Source organism: Tachyglossus aculeatus, chromosome 22 (assembly GCF_015852505.1).
Source record: "Tachyglossus aculeatus isolate mTacAcu1 chromosome 22, mTacAcu1.pri, whole genome shotgun sequence".
In the NCBI taxonomy this organism is placed as follows: Eukaryota; Metazoa; Chordata; class Mammalia; order Monotremata; family Tachyglossidae; genus Tachyglossus; species Tachyglossus aculeatus.
Genome location: NC_052087.1, coordinates 51,140,255 through 51,160,454, shown reverse-complemented (window position 1 = coordinate 51,160,454; position 20,200 = coordinate 51,140,255). Strand labels below are relative to the sequence as shown.

At 48.9% G+C, this 20,200-nt stretch overlaps 1 protein-coding gene across 1 annotated transcript in view; it reads left to right on the top strand.

Moving 5' to 3' along the window:
* The window catches only part of LOC119944145 (basic proline-rich protein-like), a 36,127-nt gene that overhangs the window by 1,017 nt on the left and 14,910 nt on the right, over nucleotides 1–20,200 (top strand). The window contains exons 2-4 of the mRNA XM_038765365.1: nucleotides 70–240; nucleotides 1,162–1,357; nucleotides 1,862–2,097. Of these exons, the coding sequence (XP_038621293.1) occupies nucleotides 70–240; nucleotides 1,162–1,357; nucleotides 1,862–2,097 (603 nt within the window). The remainder of the gene's footprint in view (nucleotides 1–69; nucleotides 241–1,161; nucleotides 1,358–1,861; nucleotides 2,098–20,200) is intronic.

Below are 20,200 nucleotides of genomic sequence, written 5' to 3'. Positions count from 1 at the left end.
CCCAGCTACCCGCCAGAGGGAGCCCGCGGCCGCTCCTCCCGGCCCCTGCCGTCCTTGCTGCTTCCCCAGCTACCCGCCAGAGGGAGCCCGCGGCCGCCCCCTCGGCCCCCGCCGTCCTTCCTGCTTCCCCGCCTCCCCGCCAGAGGGAGCCCGCGGCCGCCCCCTCGGCCCCCGCCGTCCTTCCTGCTTCCCCGACTCCCCGCCAGAGGGAGCCCGCGGCCGCTCCTCCCGGCCCCCGCCGTCCTTGCTGCTTCCCCGGCTACCCGCCAGAGGGAGCCCGCGGCCGCTCCTCCCGGCCCCCGTCGTCCTTCCTGCTTTCCCAAGCGCTTAGTACAGTGCTCTGCACACAGTAAGCGCTCAATAAATACGATTGATTGATTTCCCGGCTACCCGCCAGAGGGAGCCCGTGGCCGCTCCTCCCGGCCCCCGCCGTCCTTCCTGCTTTCCCAGCTACCCGCCAGAGGGAGCCCGCGGCCGCTCCTCTCCGCCCCCGCCGCCCTTCCTGCTTCCCCAGCCACCCGCCAGAGGGAGCTCGCGGCCGCTCCTCCCGGCCCCCGTCGTCCTTCCTGCTCTCCCAAGCGTTTAGTACAGTGCTCTGCACACAGTAAGCGCTCAATAAATACGACTGATTGATTGATTTCCCAGCTACCCGCCAGAGGGAGCCCGCGGCCGCTCCTCCCGGCCCCCGCCGCCCTTCTTGTTTCCCCGATTGCCCGCCAGAGGAAGCCCGCGGCCGCTCCTCCCGGCCCCCGTCGTCCTTCCTGCTTTCCCAAGCGCTTAGTACAGTGCTCTGCACACAGTAAGCGCTCAATAAATACGATTGATTGATTGATTTCCCAGCTACCCGCCAGAGGGAGCCCGCGGCCGCTCCTCCCGGCCCCCGCCGTCCTTGCTGCTTCCCCGGCTACCCGCCAGAGGGAGCCCGCGGCCGCTCCTCCCGGCCCCCGCCGTCCTTGCTGCTTCCCCAGCTATCCGCCAGAGGGAGCCCGCGGCCGCTCCTCCCGGCCCCCGCCGTCCTTGCTGCTTCCCCGACTCCCCGCCAGAGGGAGCCCGCGGCCGCTCCTCCAGGCCTCCGCAGTCCTTGCTGCTTCCCCAGCTACCCGCCAGAGGGAGCCCGCGGCCGCTCCTCCCGGCCCCCCGCCGTCCTTGCTGCTTCCCCAGCTACCCGCCAGAGGGAGCCCGCGGCCGCCCCCTCGGCCCCCGCCGTCCTTCCTGCTTCCCCGCCTCCCCGCCAGAGGGAGCCCGCGGCCGCCCCCTCGGCCCCCGCCGTCCTTCCCGCTTCCCCGACTCCCCGCCAGAGGGAGCCCGCGGCCGCTCCTCCCGGCCCCCGCCGTCCTTGCTGCTTCCCCGGCTACCCGCCAGAGGGAGCCCGCGGCCGTTCCTCCCGGCCCCCGTCGTCCTTCCTGCTTTCCCAAGCGCTTAGTACAGTGCTCTGCACACAGTAAGCGCTCAATAAATACGATTGATTGATTTCCCGGCTACCCGCCAGAGGGAGCCCGCGGCCGCTCCTCTCCGCCCCCGCCGTCCTTCCCGCTTCTCCGACTCCCCGCCAGAGGGAGACCGCGGCCGCTCCTCCCGGCCCCCGCCGTCCTTCCCGCTTTCCCGGCTACCCGCCAGAGGGAGCCCGCGGCCGCTCCTCCCGGCCCCCGTCGTCCTTCCTGCTTTCCCAAGCGCTTAGTACAGTGCTCTGCACACAGTAAGCGCTCAATAAATACGATTGATTGATTTCCCGGCTACCCGCCAGAGGGAGCCCGCGGCCGCTCCTCTCCGCCCCCGCCGTCCTTCCCGCTTCCCCGACTCCCCGCCAGAGGGAGACCGCGGCCGCTCCTCCCGGCCCCCGCCGCCCTTCCCGCTTTCCCAGATACCCGCCAGGGGGAGCCCGCGGCCGCTCCTCTCGGCCCCCCCCCGTCCTTCCCGTTTCCCCGACTCCCCGCCAGAGGGAGCCCGCGGCCGCTCCTCTCGGCCCCCGCCGTCCTTCCCGCTTCCCCGACTCCCCGCCAGGGGGAGCCCGCGGCCGCTCCTCCCGGCCCCCGCCGTCCTTCCTGCTTCCCCGGCTCCCCGCCAGAGGGAGCCCGCGGCTGCCCCTCCCGGCCCCGAGTCGGCGCTCGCAGCGACCTTCCTGCTTTCATTCATTCAATCGTATTTATTGAGCGCCTACTGTGTGCAGAGCACTGGACTAAGCGCCTGGGAAGTCCAAGTTGGCAACATCTAGAGACGGTCCCTACCCCACAGCGGGCTCACAGTCTAGAAGGGGGAGACAGACAACAAAACAAAACATATTAACAAAATAAAATGAATAGAATAAATATGTACAAGTAAAATAGAGTAATAAATATTACTCTAAAAATAAAAAATATTACTAAATAGAGAAGCATTGTGGCTCAGTGGAAAGAGCCGGGCTTTGGAGTCAGAGGTCATGGGTTCAAATCCCGGCTCCGCCACTTGTCAGCTGTGTGACTTTGGGCAGGTCGCTTAACTTCCCTGGGCCTCAGTTACCTCATCTATAAAATGGGGATGATGACTGTGAGCCCCACGTGGGACAACCTGATCACCTTGTAACCCCTCTAGTGCTTAGAACAGTGCTTGGCACATAGTAAGCGCTTAACAAATGCCATTATTATTGTTATTATAGAGAGACGGTCCCTACCCAACAACGGGCTCACAGTCCGCTTACTGTGTCCACCCCGCACCCTCCGCTCCTCTGCCACCACTAATCTCCTCACCGTTAGACCTCGTTCTCGCCTGTCCCGCCATTGACCCCCAGCCCATGTCCTCCCCCGGGCCTGGAATGGCCTCCCTCTGCCCATCCGCCAAGCTAGCTCTCTTCCTCCCTTCAAGGCCCTACTGAGAGCTCACCTCCTCCAGGAGGCCTTCCCAGTCTGAGCCCCCTCCTTCCTCTCCCCCTCGTCCCTCTCTCAATCCCCCCCATCTTACCTCCTTCCCTTCCCCACAGCACCTGTTTATATGTATATATGTTTGTACATACTTGTTACTCTATTTATTTTACTTGTACATATCTATTCTATTTATTTTATTTTGTTAGTATGTTTGGTTTTGTTCTCTGTCTCCCCCTTTTAGACTGTGAGCCCACTGTTGGGTAGGGACGCTCTGGACATATTACTCCCCTCCTCAAAAACCTCCAATGGCTACCGATCAATCTGCGCATCAGGCAGAAACTCCTCACCCTGGGCTTCAAGGCTCTCCATCACCTCGCCCCCTCCTACCTCACCTCCCTTCTCTCCTTCTACTGCCCAGCCCGCACCCTCCGCTCCTCCACCACTAATCTCCTCACTGTACCTCGCTCTCGCCTGTCCCGCCATCGACCCCCGGCCCACGTCATCCCCCGGGCCTGGAATGCCCTCCCTCTGCCCATCCGCCAAGCTAGCTCTCTTCCTCCCTTCAAGGCCCTGCTGAGAGCTCACCTCCTCCAGGAGGCCTTCCCAGACTGAGCCCCTTCTTTCCTCTCCCCCTCGTCCCCCTCTCCATCCTCCCGTCTTACCTCCTTCCCTTCCCCACAGCACCTGTATATATGTATATATGGTTGTACATATTTATTACTCTATTTATCTATTTATTTATTTATTTTACTTGTGCATTTCTATCCTACTTATTTTATTTTGTTGGTATGTTTGGTTCTGTTCTCTGTCTCCCCCTTTTAGACTGTGAGCCCACTGTTGGGTAGGGACTGTCTCTATGTGATGCCAATTTGTACTTCCCAAGCGCTTAGTACAGTGCTCTGCACATAGTAAGCGCTCAATAAATACGATTGATTGATTGATTGATTGACTGTCTCTATATGTTGCCAACTTGTACTTCCCAAGCGCTTAGTACAGTGCTCTGCACACAGTAAGCGCTCAATAAATACGATTGATGATGATGATGATGCAGAGCACTGTACTAAGCGGTTGGGAAGTACAAGTTGGCAACATACGTGGGACAACTTGATCAACTTGCATCCCCCCCCAGCGCTTAGAATAGTGCTTGGCACATAGTAAGCGCTTAACAAATACCATTATAAAGAGAAGCAGCGTGACTCAATGGAAAGAGCCCGGGCTTTGGAGTCAGAGGTCATGGGTTCGAATCCCGCTCCTGTGACCTTGAGCAAGTCACTTAACTTCTCTGAGCCTCAGTTACCCCATCTGTAAAATGGGGATGATGACTGTGAGCCCCACGTGGGACAACCTGATCACCTTGTATCTCCTCTAGCGCTTAGAACAGTGCTTTGCACATAGTAAGCGCTTAACAAATGCCATTATTATTATTATAGAGAGTCCCTACCCAACAGTGGGCTCACAGTCTAGAAGGGGGAGACAGACAACAAAACATATTAACAAAATAAAATAAATATGTACAAGTAAAATAAATAAAAAGAGTAATAAATATGTGGCTCACAGTCTAGAAGGGGGAGACAGACAAACTAAACATATTAACAAAATAAAATGAATATGTACAAGTAAAATAAATAAATAGAGTAATAAATACGTGCTGTGGGGAGGGGAAGGAGGTAAGGCAGGGGGGATGGGGAGGGGGAGGAGGGGGAGAGGAAGGAGGGGGCTCAGTCTGGGAAGGCCCAATAATAAATATGTACAAGCAAAATAGAGTAATAAATCTGTACAAACATGTATGCAAGTGCTGTGGGGAGGGGAAGGAGGTAGGACGGGGGGATGGGGAGGAGGAGAGGAAAAAAGGGTCCATACATGGGGCTCGCAGTTTGTACAGATTTATTACTCTATTTTACTTGTACAAATTTACGATTCTATTTATTTTGTTAATGATGTGCCTATAGCTTTAATTCAGTTTGTTCTGACGATTTTGGCACCTGTTTCCATGTTTTGTTTTCATTCATTCATTCAATCGTATTTATTGAGCGCTTGCTGTGTGCAGAGCACCGTACTAAGCGCTTGGGAAGTGCAAGCTGGCAACATATAGAGACGGTCCCCACCCAACAGCGGGTCCATCTCCCCCTTCTAGACTGTGAGCCCATTGTGGGGTAGGGACCGTCTCTAGATGTGGCCGACTTGGCCTTCCCAGGCGCTTAGTCCAGTGCTCTGCACAAAGTCAGCGCTCAATCCAGACAATTGAAGGGATGAATGAATGAGACTGCTGCCGCCCGGGAGCCTGCCGCGATTTTTTTCATTCATTCATTCATTCAATCGTATTTATTGAGCGCTTACTGTGTGCAGAGCACTGGACTAAGCGCTTGGGAAGTACAAGTTGGCAACATAGAGAGACGGTCCCTACCCAACAGCGGGCTCACAGTTTAGAAGGGGAGACAGGCGACAAAACAAAACAAGTGGACAGGTGTCAAGACGTCAGAACACAGAATTAAAGCTAAACGCACATCATTGACAAAATAAATAGAATTGTAAATATGTACAAGTGACGGAGCCGGAATTAGAACCCAGGTCCTTCTGACTCAGAGGCCTGTGCTCTAGTGCTAAGTACTGTAATCAATCAATCAATCGTATTTATTGAGTGCTTACTGTGTGCAGAGCACTGGACTAAGCGCTTGGGAAGTACAAGTTGGCAATATATAGAGATGGTCCTTACCCAACAGTGGGTTCACAGTCTAGAAGGGGGAGACAGACAACAAAACAAAACATATTAACAAAATAAAATGAATAGATATGTACAAGTAAAATAGAGTAATAAATACGTACAAACATATATATAGATATATCTATCTATAGATAGACAGATAGATAGATAGATAGATAGATAGATAGATAGATAGATAGATAGATAAAGGTGCTGTACTAAGCGCCGGGGTAGATAGAGGATTATCAGGTCCCACATAGGGCTCACAGTCCAAGAAGGAAGAACAGGGATTGAATTGCCATTTTGCAAGTGAGGTAACAGGCACAGAGTGACTTGCCAAGCAGACAAGTGGAGCCAGGATTAGAATCCAGGTCCTGATACCCCAGGCCTGGGCTTTTATATTGGACTCTCCCAAGCGTCCATTCATTCAATCGTATTTATTGAGCGCTTCCTGTGTGCAGAGCACTGGACTAAGCGCTTGGGAAGTCCAAGTTGGCAACATCTAAGGACGGTCCCTACCCAACAGTGGGCTCACAGTCTAGAAGGGGGAGACAGACAACAAAACCAAACATATTAACAAAATAAAATAACTAGAATAAATATGTACAAATAAATGAATAAATAAATAGAGTAATAAATCCGTACAAACATATATACAGGTGCTGTGGGGAGGGGATTTAGGAGGGCGGGGCGGGACCTTTGGCCTGGAGCGGGAACCAAGCAAACGGCGGCTGAGTCAGGGGGGAGAGTCCGGGACGGGCCGGGAAGGGGAGGGAAGGGATGGGAAGCGAAGGGAAGGGGAGGGAAGGGGAGGGAAGGGGAGGGAAAGGAAGGGAAGGGAAGGGGAGCCCGCCAGGGCGGTGCTGGGGTTTCGGTGCCGCCGGCGGGGCGGGGCGGGGCGTCCCGCGCCTAATAATAATAATAATAATAATAATAATAATAATAATAATAGCATTTATTAAGCGCTTACTATGTGCAAAGCACTGTTCTAAGCGCTGGGGAGGTTACAAGGTGATCAGGTTGTCCCACAGGAGGCTCACAGTCTTCACCCCCATTTTACAGATGAGGGAACTGAGGCCCAGAGAATAATAATAATAATAATGATAGCATTTGTTAAGCGCTTACTGTGTGCAAAGCACTGTTCTAAGCACTGGGGAGGTTACAAGGTGATCAGGTTGTCCCACAGGAGGCTCACAGTCTTCACCCCCATTTTACAGATGAGGGAACTGAGGCCCAGAGAATAATAATAATAATAATGATAGCATTATATTAAGCGCTTACTGTGTGCAAAGCACTGTTCTAAGCACTGGGGAGGTTACAAGGTGATCAGGTTGTCCCACAGGAAGCTCACAGTCTTCATCCCCATTTTACAGATGAGGGAACTGAGACCCAGAGAAGTGAAGTGACTTGCCCAAAGTCACCCAGCTGATAATGGGCAGAGCCGGGGTTTGAACTCATGACCTCTGACTCCAAAGCCCGGGCTCTTTCCACTGAGCCACAGTGATCAATCAATCAATCAATCAATCAATCGTATTTATTGAGCGCTTACTGTGTGCAGAGCACTGTACTAAGCGCTTGGGAAGTCCAAGTTGGCAACATATAGAGACAGTCCCTACCCAACAGTGGGCTCACAGTCTAGAAGGGGGAGACAGAGAACAAAACCAAACATACTAACAAAATAAAATAAATAGAATAGATATGTACAAGTAAAATAAATAAATAAATAAATAGAGTAATAAATATGTACAAACATATGATGAGGCCCCCGGGGTGGGGAGCAGACGTTTCCCTCCCCAGACCCTGGAGTCCCGTTCCCCAGCCGGATTCACCTTGTAACCTTCCCATTTATTCATTCAATCAATCAATCAATCAATCAATCAATCGTATTTGTTGAGCACTTACTGTGTGCAGAGCACTGTACTAAGCGCTTGGGAAGTACAAGTTGGCAACATAGAGAGACAGTCCCTACCCAACAGTGGGCTCACAGTCTAAAAGGGGGAGATCAGTGAACAAGACCAAACATACTAACAAAATAAAATAAATAGAATAGATAGGTACAAGTTCAATAAGAAGAGTAATAAATCTGTACAAACATATATACATATATACAGGTGCTGTGGGGAAGGGAAGGAGGAATGATTCATTCACTCATTCAATCGTAGAAGCAGCGTGGTTCAGTGGAAAGAGCCCGGGTTTTGGAGTCGGAGGTCATGGGTTCAAATCCTGACGCTGCCAATTGTCAGCTGGGTGACTTTGGGCAAGCCACTTCACTTCTCTTGGCCTCAGTTCCCTCATCTGGAAAATGGGGATGAAGGCTGAGAGCCCCCCCCCCGCGGGACAACCTGATCACCTTGAAACCTTCCCAGCACTTAGAACAGTGCTTTGCACATAGTAAGCGCTCAATATATGCCATTATTATTATTAATCGTACTTATTGAGCGCTTACTGTGTGCAGAGCACAGTGCTTTGCACATAGTAAGCGCTTAATAAATGCTATTATTATTATTATTATTATTATTATTATTGCGGTTTGGGGCGGGGGGAGCCTCGGGGCCCGGAGGCTCGGGCGGCCCGGCCCGCCACGACTATATACCTGTATATATGTTTGTACGTATTTATTACTCTATTTATTTTATTTGTACATATTCATTCTATTTATTTTATTTTGTTAATATGTTTTGTTTTGTTGTCTGTCTCCCCCTTCTAGACAGTGAGCCCACTGTTGGGTAGGGACCGTCTCTAGATGTTGCCAACTTGGACTTCCCAAGCGCTTAGTACAGTGCTCTGCACACAGTAAGCGCTCAATAAATACGATTGAATGAATCAATGAATGAATGAATGAACTGGAAGCCACTTCGTTAATTTGGTGTGGGGTTATGATGGTCCCCTCCTTCCTTTCCTCCTCCCCCTCCCCATCCCCCCCGCCTTACCTCCTTCTCCTCCCCACAGCACCTGTATATATGTCTATATGTTTGTACATATTTATTACTCTATTTATTTATTTTACTTGTACATATTTATTCTATTTATTTTATTTAGTTTATGTGTTTTGTTCTCTGTCTCCCCCTTCTAGACTGTGAGCCCGCTGTTGGGTAGGGACCGTTTCTAGATGTTGCAAACTTGTACTCCCAAACGCTTAGTACAGTGCTCTGCACACAGTAAGCGCTCAATAAATACGATTGAATGAATGAATGAATATAGCTTTAATTCTATTTCTTCTAACGATTTTGACACCTGTCTCCATGTTTTGTTTTGTTGTCTGTCTCCCCCTTCTAGACCGTGAGCCCGTTATTGGGTAGGGCCGTCTCTATATGTTGCCGACTTGTACTTCCCAAGCGTTTAGTACAGTGCTCTGCACACAGTAAGCGCTCAATAAATAGGATTGAATGAATATATACAGGTGCTGTGGGGAGGGGAAGGAGGTAGGGCAGAGGGGGATGGGGAGGAGTCCGGTGGGGAGGGGGCGGAGGCTCTAACGGGCCCGGGCCGGTTCCCCCCCGGGCCTCCCTGGTTTGGCTGGGGCTGAGTAATAATAATAATAACGATGGTATCTGTTAAGCGCTTACTATGTGCAAAGCACTGTTCTAAGCGTTGGGGAGGTTACAAGATGATCAGGTTGTCCCCCGGGGGGCTCCCAGTCTTCATCCCCATTTTACAGATGAGGTCACTGAGGCCCAGAGAATCAATCAATCGTATTTATTGAGCGCTTACTGTGTGCAGAGCACTGTACTAAACGCTTGGGAAGTACAAGTTGGCAACATATAGAGACAGTCCCTACCCAACAGTGGGCTCACAGGCTAGAAGGGGGAGACAGATAACAAAACCAAACATATTAACAAAATAAAATAAATAGAATAAATATGTACAAATAAAATAGAGTAATAAATACGTACAAACATATATACAGGTATATAGTCGTGAAGTGAAGTCAAGCGCTTAGTACAGTGCTCAAGCGCTTAGTACAGTGCTCTGCACATAGTAAAAGCTCAATAAATACGATTGATGATGATGATGAAGAAGGGAAGTGAAGTGACTGGCCCAAAGTCACACACTTGACAGTTGGCAGAGCCGGGATTTGAACCCATGACCTCTGACTCCCAAGCCCAGGCTCTTTCCACTGAACCACGCTGAGTAACTCTCTGTCTCGTCCCCCCGCCACCCGCCCCACTCCCGCAGTCAGTTAGTCAGTCAATCGTATTTGTACGATTGTAACCTCCCCAGTGCTTACAACAGCACTTGACACATAGTAAGCGCTTAACAAATACCATCATTATTATTATTATTTATTGAGCACTATGTGCAGAGCACTGGACTAAGTGCTTGGAAAGTCCAGTTCCAAAGTGTAACGAGAAGCAGCGTGGCTCAGTGGGAGCCTGGGCTTGGGAGTCAGGGGTTGTGGGTTCTAATCCCGGCACCGCCACTCGTCTGCTTTGTGGCCTTGGGCAAGTTACTTCTCTTCTCTGGGCCTCAGTGACTTCATCTGGGAAATGGGGATGAAGACTGTGAGCCCCACAGGGGACAAGCTGATTACCGTGCATCTACCCCAGCGCTTAGAACAGTGCTATGCACATAGGAAGCGCTTAACAAATGCCAATTATTATTATTTCTCTGGGCGTCAGGTACCTCATCTGGAAAATGGGGGTGAAGACTGTGAGCCCCAAGTGGGACAACCTGATGACCTTGTATCTACCCAGTGTTTAGAACGGTGCTTGGCACATAGTAAGAGCTTAACAAATGCCATCCTCATCATTATTATTATCATCATCATCATCATCAATCGTATTTATCGAGCGCTTACTATGTGCAGAGCACTGTACTAAGCGCTTGGGAAGTACAAATTGGCAACATATAGAGACAGTCCCTACCCAACATTGGGCTCACAGTCTAAAAGGGGGAGACAGAGAACAAAACCAAACATACTAACGAAATAAAATAAATAGAATAGATATGTACAAGTAAAATAAATAAATAAATAAATAAATAGAGTAATAAACATGTACAAACATATATACATATATACAGGTTTTATTATATTATATTATTTATATTATTAACTGCTTGGCACAGAGTAAGCGCTTAAATTCCATCATCATCATCATCAATCATATTTATCGAGCGCTTACTATGTGCAGAGCACTGTACTAAGCGCTTGGGAAGTACAAATTGGCAAACATATAGAGACAGTCCCTACCCAACATTGGGCTCACAGTCTAAAAGGGGGAGACAGAGAACAAAACCAAACATACTAACGAAATAAAATAGAATAGATATGTACAAGTAAAATAAATAGAGTAATAAATATGTACAAACATATATACATATATACAGGTTTTATTATATTATATTATTTATATTATTAACTGCTTGGCACAGAGTAAGCGCTTAAATTCCATCATCATCATCATTATTCTCTCTGATCTCCCATCCTCGTGTCTCTCTCCACTTCAATCCATACTTCATGCTGCTGCCCGGATTATCTTTGTCCAGAAACGCTCTGGACATATTACTCCCCTCCTCAAAAACCTCCAATGGCTACCGATCAATCTGCGCATCAAGCAGAAACTCCTCACCCTGGGCTTCAAGGCTCTCCATCACCTCGCCCCCTCCTACCTCACCTCCCTTCTCTCCTTCTACTGCCCATCCCGAACCCTCCGCTCCTCCGCCACTAATCTCCTCACCGTACCTCGCTCTCGCCTGTCCCGCCATCGACCCCCGGCCCACGTCATCCCCCGGGCCTGGAATGCCCTCCCTCTGCCCCTCCGCCAAGCTAGCTCTCTTCCTCCCTTCAAGGCCCTGCTGAGAGCTCACCTCCTCCAGGAGGCCTTCCCAGACTGAGCCCCTTCTTTCCTCTCCCCTCGTCCCCCTCTCCATCCCCCCGTCTTACCTCCTTCCCTTCCCCACAGCACCTGTATATATGTATATATGGTTGTACATATTTATTACTCTATTTATTTATTTATTTATTTATTTTACTTGTACATTTCTATCCTACTTATTTTATTTTGTTGGTATGTTTGGTTCTGTTCTCTGTCTCCCCCTTTTAGACTGTGAGCCCACTGTTGGGTAGGGACTGTCTCTATGTGATGCCAATTTGTACTTCCCAAGCGCTTAGTACAGTGCTCTGCACATAGTAAGCGCTCAATAAATACGATTGATTGATTGATTGATTGATTGATTATTATTATTAACTGCTTGGCACAGAGTAAGCGCTTAAATTCCATCATCATCATCATTATTATTATTATTACAATTCAGCAACCTATGGAGACGGTCCCTACCCAAAAGCGGGCTCGCACTCTATAATGGGGGAGACAGACGACAAAACAAAACGGGTAGACAGGCGTCCATACCATCAAAATAGATAAATGGAATTACAGATCGCTCCCGCTCCGGGGTGCGGAGACCCACGCACCCGCCCGCCCCCACCCCGAAACTGCCTTGGGCCTCAGGGGACAAAATGGGGGGGACCCAGAGGGGCTCCCGGGCCTCCTCCAGCCTCATTCGCCCCAAACCTCTCACTTCCCCACCGTCCCCCCCACGATCCCCCAATAATCATGAGGGTATCTGTTAAGCGCTTACTTTGTGCTACGCACTGTTCTAAGTGCTGGGGTAGATCCGCGCTGATCAGGTTGAACATAGTCCCAGTCCCCCATGGGGCTCGCCGCCTTCATCCCCATAATAATAATAATGATGATGGCATTTGTTAAGCGCTTACTATGTGCCGAGCACTGTTCTAAGCGCTGGGGAGGATACAATAATAATGATGATGGTATTTGTTAAGCACTTACTCTGTGCAAAGCCCTGTTCTAAGCATTGGGGAGGATACAAGGTGGTCAGGCTGTCCCCCGTGGGGCTCACAGTCTTCATCCCTATTGTCCTGAGGAGGTCACTGAGGCACAGAGAAGCGAAGTGACATGCCCAAAGTCACACAGCTGACAATTGGCGGAGCCGGGATTTGAACCCATTACTATTATTATTATTATTATGAGGGCACCTGGGTCCAGAGAATAATAATAATAATAATAATAATGGCATTTATTAAGCACTTACTATGTGCAAAGCACTGTTCTAAGCGGTGGGGAGGTTACAGGGTGATCGGGTTATCCCACGGGGGGCTCACAGCCTTCATCCCCATTTTCCAGATGAGGTCACTGAGGCCCAGAGAAGTGAAGTGACTTGCCCAAGGTCATCCAGCTGACAGTTGTCGGAGCTGGGATTAGAACCCATGACCTCTGACTCCCAAGCCCGTGCTCTTTCCATCCCATCTCTGCCAATTGTCAGCTGTGTGACTTTGGGCAAGTCACTTGACTTCTCTGTGCCTCAGTAACCTCATCTGTAAAATGGGGATCAAGACTGTGAGCCCCCACTTGTACATATTTACTATTCTATTTATTTTATTTTGTTAATATGTTTTGTTTTGCTGTCTGTCTCCCCCTTCTAGACTGTGAGCCCGCTGTGGGGTAGGGACTGTCTCTATATGTTGCCAACTTGTACTTCCCAAGCGCTTAGTACAGTGCTCTGCACACAGTAAGCGCTCAATGAATACGATTGAATGAATTAATGAACTTGTACTCCCTAAGCGCTTAGTACAGTGCTCTGCACACAATAAGCACTCAATAAATATGATTGAATGAATAAATGAACCTGATCACCTTGTAACCTCCCCAGCGCTTAGAACAGTGTTTTGCACATAGTAAGCGCTTAATAATCAATCAATCAATCATATTTACTGAGCACGTACTGTGTGCAGAGCACTGTACTAAGCGCTTGGGAAGTACAAGTTGTCAACACACAGAGATGGCCCCTACCCAACAGTGGGCTCACAGTCTAGAAGACTGTGCCATTAATAATAAGTGCCATTATTATTATTATTGAGCCATTCTGCTTCTAGAGATGTTTTGTGTTGTCTGTGAGCCCACTATTGGGTAGGGACCGTCTCTATATGTTGCCAACTTGTACTTCCCAAGAAATAAATCAATAAATACGATTAATTGATTGATTGATTGATTGATTCTTCCTTCATTCATTCATGCATTCAGTCGTATTTACTGAGCACTCACTGTGTGCAGAGCACTGGACTAAGCGCTTGGGAAGTACAAGTTGGCAACAGGAGGCCTTCCCAGACTGAGCCCCCTCCTTCCTCTCCCCCTCGTCCCCCTCTCCATTCCCCCGTCTTACTTCCTTCCCTTCCCCACAGCACCTGTATATATGTATATATGTTTGTACATATTTATTACTATATTTATTTATTTATTTTACTTGTACATATCTATTCTATTTTATTTTGTTAATATGTTTGGTTTTGTTCTCTGTCTCCCCCTTCTAGACTGTGAGCCCACTGTTGGGTAGGGACCGTCTCTATATGTTGCCAACTTGTACTTCCCAAGCGCTTAGTCCAGTGCTCTGCACACAGTAAACGCTCAATAAATACGATTGATTGATTGATTGATTGATTGTTGTCCGTCTCCCCCTTCTAGACTGTAAGCCCGCTGTTGGGTAGGGACCGTCTCTATATGTTGCCAACTTGTACTTCCCAAGAAATAAATCAATAAATACGACTGGTTGTTTGATTGATTGATAGAGAAGCAGCGTGGCTCAGTGGAAAGAGCATGGGCTTTGGAGTCAGAGGTCATGGGTTCGAATCCCGACCCCGCCACATGTCTGCTGTGTGATCTTGAGCAAGTCACTTAACTTCTCTGGGCCTCAGTTCCCTCATCTGTAAAATGGGGATTAAGACTGTGAGCCCCACGTGGGACAACCTGAACACCCTGTATCCTTCCCAGCGCTTAGAACAGTGCTTTGCACATAGTAAGCGCTTAACAAATGCCAATTATTATTATTATTATTATTGAGCCATTCTGCTTCTAGAGATGTTTTGTTTTGTCTGTGAGCCCACTATTGGGTAGGGACCGTCTCTATATGTTGCCAACTTGTACTTCCCAAGAAATAAATCAATAAATACGATTGATTGATTGATTGATTGATTGATTGTTGTCCGTCTCCCCCTCCTAGACTGTGAGCCCGCTGTTGGGTAGGGACCGTCTCTATGTGTTGCCAACTTGGACTTCCCAAGCGTTTAGTCCAGTGCTCTGCACATAGTAAGCGTTCAATAAATACGATCGAATGAATGAATGAATCTCTAGAGAACAAATGCCAAAATGATTATTATTCCCCCGGCCCTGACCCACTGTCGGACGGACGGGGGTCCGCGGGAGGCCCAGCCCGGTGCAGGCCCCGCGCCGGACAGCAGGGGACGCTGCGCTCCGTCCTCTCCGCGACCCGGCCCGCCCGACCGCCCAATAAGCATCATTCAATCAATCAATCAATCAATCGTATTTATTGAGCGCTTACTGTGTGCAGAGCACTGTACTAAGCGCTTGGGAAGTCCAAGTTGGCAACATAGAGAGGCAGTCCCTACCCAACAGTGGGCTCACAGTCTAGAAGGGGGAGACAGAGAACAAAACCAAATATATTAACAAAATAAAATAAATAGAATAGATATGTACAAGTAAAATAAATAGAGTAATAAATATGTACCAACATATCGTATTGATTGAGCGCTTACTGTGTGCAGGGCACTGGACTAAGCGCTTGGGAAGTCCAAGCTGGCAACATCTAGAGACGGTCCCTACCCACCAGTGGGCTTACAGTCTAGATGGGGGAAAGTCCAAAGTCACCCACTTGTCAGGTGGGTGACTTTGGACAAGTCATTCATTCATTCAATCGTATTTATTGAGCGCTTACTGTGTGCAGAGCACTGGACTAAGCGCTTGGGAAGTACAAGTTGGCAACATCTAGGGACGGTCCCTACCCAACAGCAGGCTCACAGTCTAGAAGGGGGAAAGCCCAAAGTCACCCACTTATCAGCTGGGTGACTTTGGACAAGTCATTCATTCATTCAATCGTATTTATTGAGCGCTTACTGTGTGCAGGGCACTGTACTAAGCGCTTGGAAAGTACAAGTTGGCAACATATAGAGACGGTCCCTACCCAACAGCGGGCGCACAGCCTAGAAGGGGGAGACAGACAACAAAACAAAACGTATTAACAAAATAAAATAAATAGAATAGTAAATATGTACAAGTATAATAAATAGAGTGATAAATCTGTACAAACATATATACAGGTGCTGTGGGGAGAGCATAATACTAAGCGCTTAGTACAGTGCTCTGCACACAGCAAGTGCTCAGTAAATACGATTGAATGAAATACGATTGAATAATGATGGCATTTGTTAGGTGCTTACTAGGTGCCAAGCACTGTTCTAAGCGCTGGGGAGGTGGATACAAGGTGATCAGGTTGTCCCACGTGGGGCTCACAGTCTTCATCCCCATTTTGCAGATGAGGGAACTAAGGCCCAGAGAAGAATAATAATAATGTTGGCATTTGTTAAGTGCTTTCTATGTGCCAAGCACTGTTCTAAGCGCTGGGGAGGATACAAGGTAATCAAGGTTGTCCCACAAGGGGCTCACAGTCTTCATCCCCATTTTGCAGATGAGGGAACTGAGGCCCGGAGAAGAAGAATAACAATGTTGGTATTTGTTAAGTGCTAACTATGTGCCAAGCACTGTTCTAAGCGCTGGGGGGGATACAAGGTAATCAAGGTTGTCCCACGAGGGGCTCACAGTCTTCATCCCCATTTTGCAGATGAGGGAACCGAGGTCTGGAGAAGAAGAATAATAATGTTGGTATTTGTTAAGCGCTAACTAGTGCCAAGCACTGTTCTAAGCGCTGGGGGGGATACAACGTAGTCAAGGTTGTCCCACGAGGGGCTCACAGTCTTCATCCCCATTTTGCAGATGAGGGAACCGAGGCCTGGAGAAGAATAATAATAATGTTGGTATTTGTTAAGCGCTAACTAGTGCCAAGCACTGTTCTAAGCGCTGGGGGGGATACAAGGTAATCAAGGTTGTCCCACGAGGGGCTCACAGTCTTCATCCCCATTTTGCAGATGAGGGAACCGAGGCCTGGAGAAGAATAATAATAATGTTGGTATTTGTTAAGCGCTAACTATGTGCCAAGCACTGTTCTAAGTGCTGGGGGGGATACAAGGTAATCAAGGTTGTCCCATGTGGGGCTCACAGTCTTCACCCCCATTTTACAGATGAGGTCACTGAGGCACAGAGAAGTGAAGTGGCTTGCCCAAAGTCACGCAGCAGAAAAGTGGTGGAGGCAGGATTAGAACCCATGACCTCTGACACTCAAGCCCGGGCTCTTGGCACTGAGCCACGCTGCTTCCCAGGAGACCTAGGACCCGACCCATCGCCCAGCCTGGATGACCCAGGAGACCCCGCGCTGCCCAGCTGCGTCCCTGATGGCCTTCCGTCGGACCCTGGAGACCACCCCCCCATCAACCCACCCAACAATCAGTTAACCAATCGTATTTCTTGAACGCTAACTCTGTGCTAAGCACTTGGGAGAGGACAACGCAACAGAGTTGGTAGACAAGTTCCCTGCCCACAGTGTGAACTGGGTCCAACCTGATTAGCTCGTATCCACCCCAGCGCTTAGTACAGTGCCTGACACATAGTTAAGCGCTTAACAAAATGCCGTAATAACAAATAAAAGCAAGAATTTCGGGTCCAATCACCCCAGTGTCAGAGAACCAAAGTGCTAATACACTCATTACGTTCCCCACCTTTCCAGGATGGCCACACCCTAGAGGTCAACTCCCCATCCAAGTAGACACCTTTAACCCCGAGCTTCAAATGATGAGAAACAGCATGGTTTAGCGGATAGAGCTCGGGCTTGGGAGTCCAGAGGATTTAGGTTCTAATCCCGGCTTTGCCACTTGTCTGCTGGGCGACCTTGGGTAAATCACTTCACTTCTCTGTGCCTCAGTTCCCGCATCCGTAAAATGGGGATTAAGACTGGGAGCCCAAAGTGGGATGTGTTGTGTCCAACCCGGTTGTTTTTTTTATCTACCCTAGTACTTGGTACAGAGCTTAGGACACAGTTAAGTGTTACAAATACCATTATTTTTTTAAAAAAACAGAAACCTACAAGATTGAGGTCAGAGAACATGCTCAGACTTACATGGATTCAGGGAAGGGAAGCGATAGATGTGGACCCAAAGAGAGCAGGACTCAGGAGCCCCATACATGGACACAGTTTGGCCATTGCCTTTTGCTTCCAGTTGGCCGGGGATTGGAAGATGAGCCAGGCTAGTGGGAGTGGGGGAGAAGGGTACACCTCTCTTACCTTTACCACGCTGGGAAGCAGCGTGGCTCAGTGAAAAGAGCCCGGGCTTTGGAGTCAGAGGTCATGGGTTCAAATCCCAGCTCTGCCACTTGTCAGCTGTGTGACTTTGGGCAAGTCACTTCACTTCTCTGCGCCTCAGTTACCTCATCTGTAAAATGGGGATTAAGACTGTGAGCCCCCCGTGGGACAACCTGATTACCTTGTATCCTCCCTAGTGCTTAAAACAGTGCTTTGCACATAGTAAGCATCATCATCATCATCATCATCAATCGTATTTATTGAGCGCTTACTATGTGCAGAGCACTGTACTAAGCGCTTGGGAAATTGGCAACATATAGAGACAGTCCCTACCCAACAGTGGGCTCACAGTCTAAAAGGGGGAGACAGAGAACAAAACCAAACATACTAACAAAATAAAATAAATAGGATAGATATGTACAAGTAAAATAAATAAATAAATAAATAGAGTAATAAATATGTACAAACATATATACATATATACAGGTGCTGTGGGGAAGGGAAGGAGGTAAGATGGGGGGATGGAAAGGGGGACGAGGGGGAGAGGAAGGAAGGGGCTCAGTCTGGGGCACTTAATAAATGCCATTATTATTATTATTATTATTACCTGTCCCACTCCTCTTCTACCTATCTCTTTCCCCAACTGAGATCTCCAAAGACACCTCAGGGCTTCGGAGGAGGGAAGGGAGAAGCAGTGTGGTCTAGTGGACAAAGCCCCGGCCTGGGAGTTAGAAGGACCCGGGTTCCAATTCTGACCCCGCAACTTGTTTTTTGGGTGACCTAGGACAAGTCACTTTGTTTCCCTAGGCCTCAGTTTCCTATCAGTAAAATATAAATGAGGAACGTGAGCCTCATGAGGGGCAGGAATCGGGTCCAACCTGATGATCTTGTATCCACCCCAGTGCTTAACACAGTGCCTGGCATGTAGTAAGCGCTTAACCAAGACCATTTAAAAAAAGGGAAGGCTGGTTGTGAGGGGGCATCAAGCCCTGGCCAGCAAAGCCCCTCCGGTCTGAGTTAGGAGGCTGGTGAGACTCCGCCCCCATCCCAGCTTTGGGAAGGAGAATCACGTCTGGAGGATGGAGGCCAAAAGCTTCTGACTCAGCCCCCTGTCAGTCCCTGACTCACAGGCACTCTGGCCCCAACCACTTCCCCAACCGGTGCCTCAGTTTCCCTGCCTATAAAATGGGATAATGACCGCCATGTCGCTGGGGGTGGAGAAGCTTTGTTAATTAACGTCTGTGATGAAAGGCACCGGGATCGAGTTGAACCGTCAGCTGGAATACGTTTTCTGGGAGAGATTGTAGATGCTTTTATTGGAACTGGTCACCCTTGAAAGAGAGCCAGTGTCGAGGGGATAACTGAGTTGGGAGTTGGGGTGCCAGCTTGGGTTCTGTTTCCCCCTCTTTTGCTCTTAGTTTCCTATTCTGTAAAATCAGGAGAAAATCCCCCCGCGCCCAACATTTACCTCCTGGGGACAACTGTACACCCATTAATCAATCAATGGTATTAACTGAGTGCTTACTACTACTACTACTAATAATATTGATGGTATTTGTTTAGCACTTACTATGTGCCAAACACATTTCTAAGCACTGGGGTAAATACAAGGTAATCAGGTTGTCCTACGCGGGACTCACAGTCTCAATCTTACAGGTGAGGTAACTGAAGCACAGAGAAGTGAAGTGACTTGCCCAAAGTCACACAGCTGACAAGTGGTGGAGTCGGGATTAGAACTCACAACTTCTGACTCCCAAGCCTGTGCTCTTTCCACTAAGCCATACTGCTTCCTACTTACTGTGTACAAAGCACCGGACTAAGCACTTGGGAGGGTACACAGTACACAGGGTACACAGCTCTGCACACAGTAAGCACTCAATAAATACGATTGAATGAATGAATACAACAGATTTTGTAGACACATTTCCTGCTCACAAGGAGCTTCAATGTCAAGGGGGGAGAACAGACATCATCATCAATCGTATTTATTGAGTGCTTACTGTGTGCACAGCACTGTACTAAGCACTTGGGAAGTACAAGTACATCAGATAAATATTAGTTATGGATATGAGTGCTGAGGTGAACAGCCAGTGCTTACAGGGGACAGATCCAAGTGTGATGCAGAAGGGAGAGGGAGTAGAGGAAGTGAGGGTTTATTCATTCATTCAGTCGTATTTATTGAGTGCTTACTGTGTGCTCTGCACTGTACTAAGCGCTTGGGAAGTACAAGTTGGCCACACAGAGAGATAGTCCCTCCCCAACAACAGGCTCACAGTCTAGAAGGGGGAGACAGGGAGAAACAAAACATGTGGACAGGTGTCAAGTCAGGTTTAGTTGGGGAAGGCCTCTTGGTGGAGATCAATCTATTAATAGTATTTATTGAGCACTTACTCTGTGCAGAGCACTGTACAAAGTCCTTGAGTAAGTACTTTGGGAAAGGGCA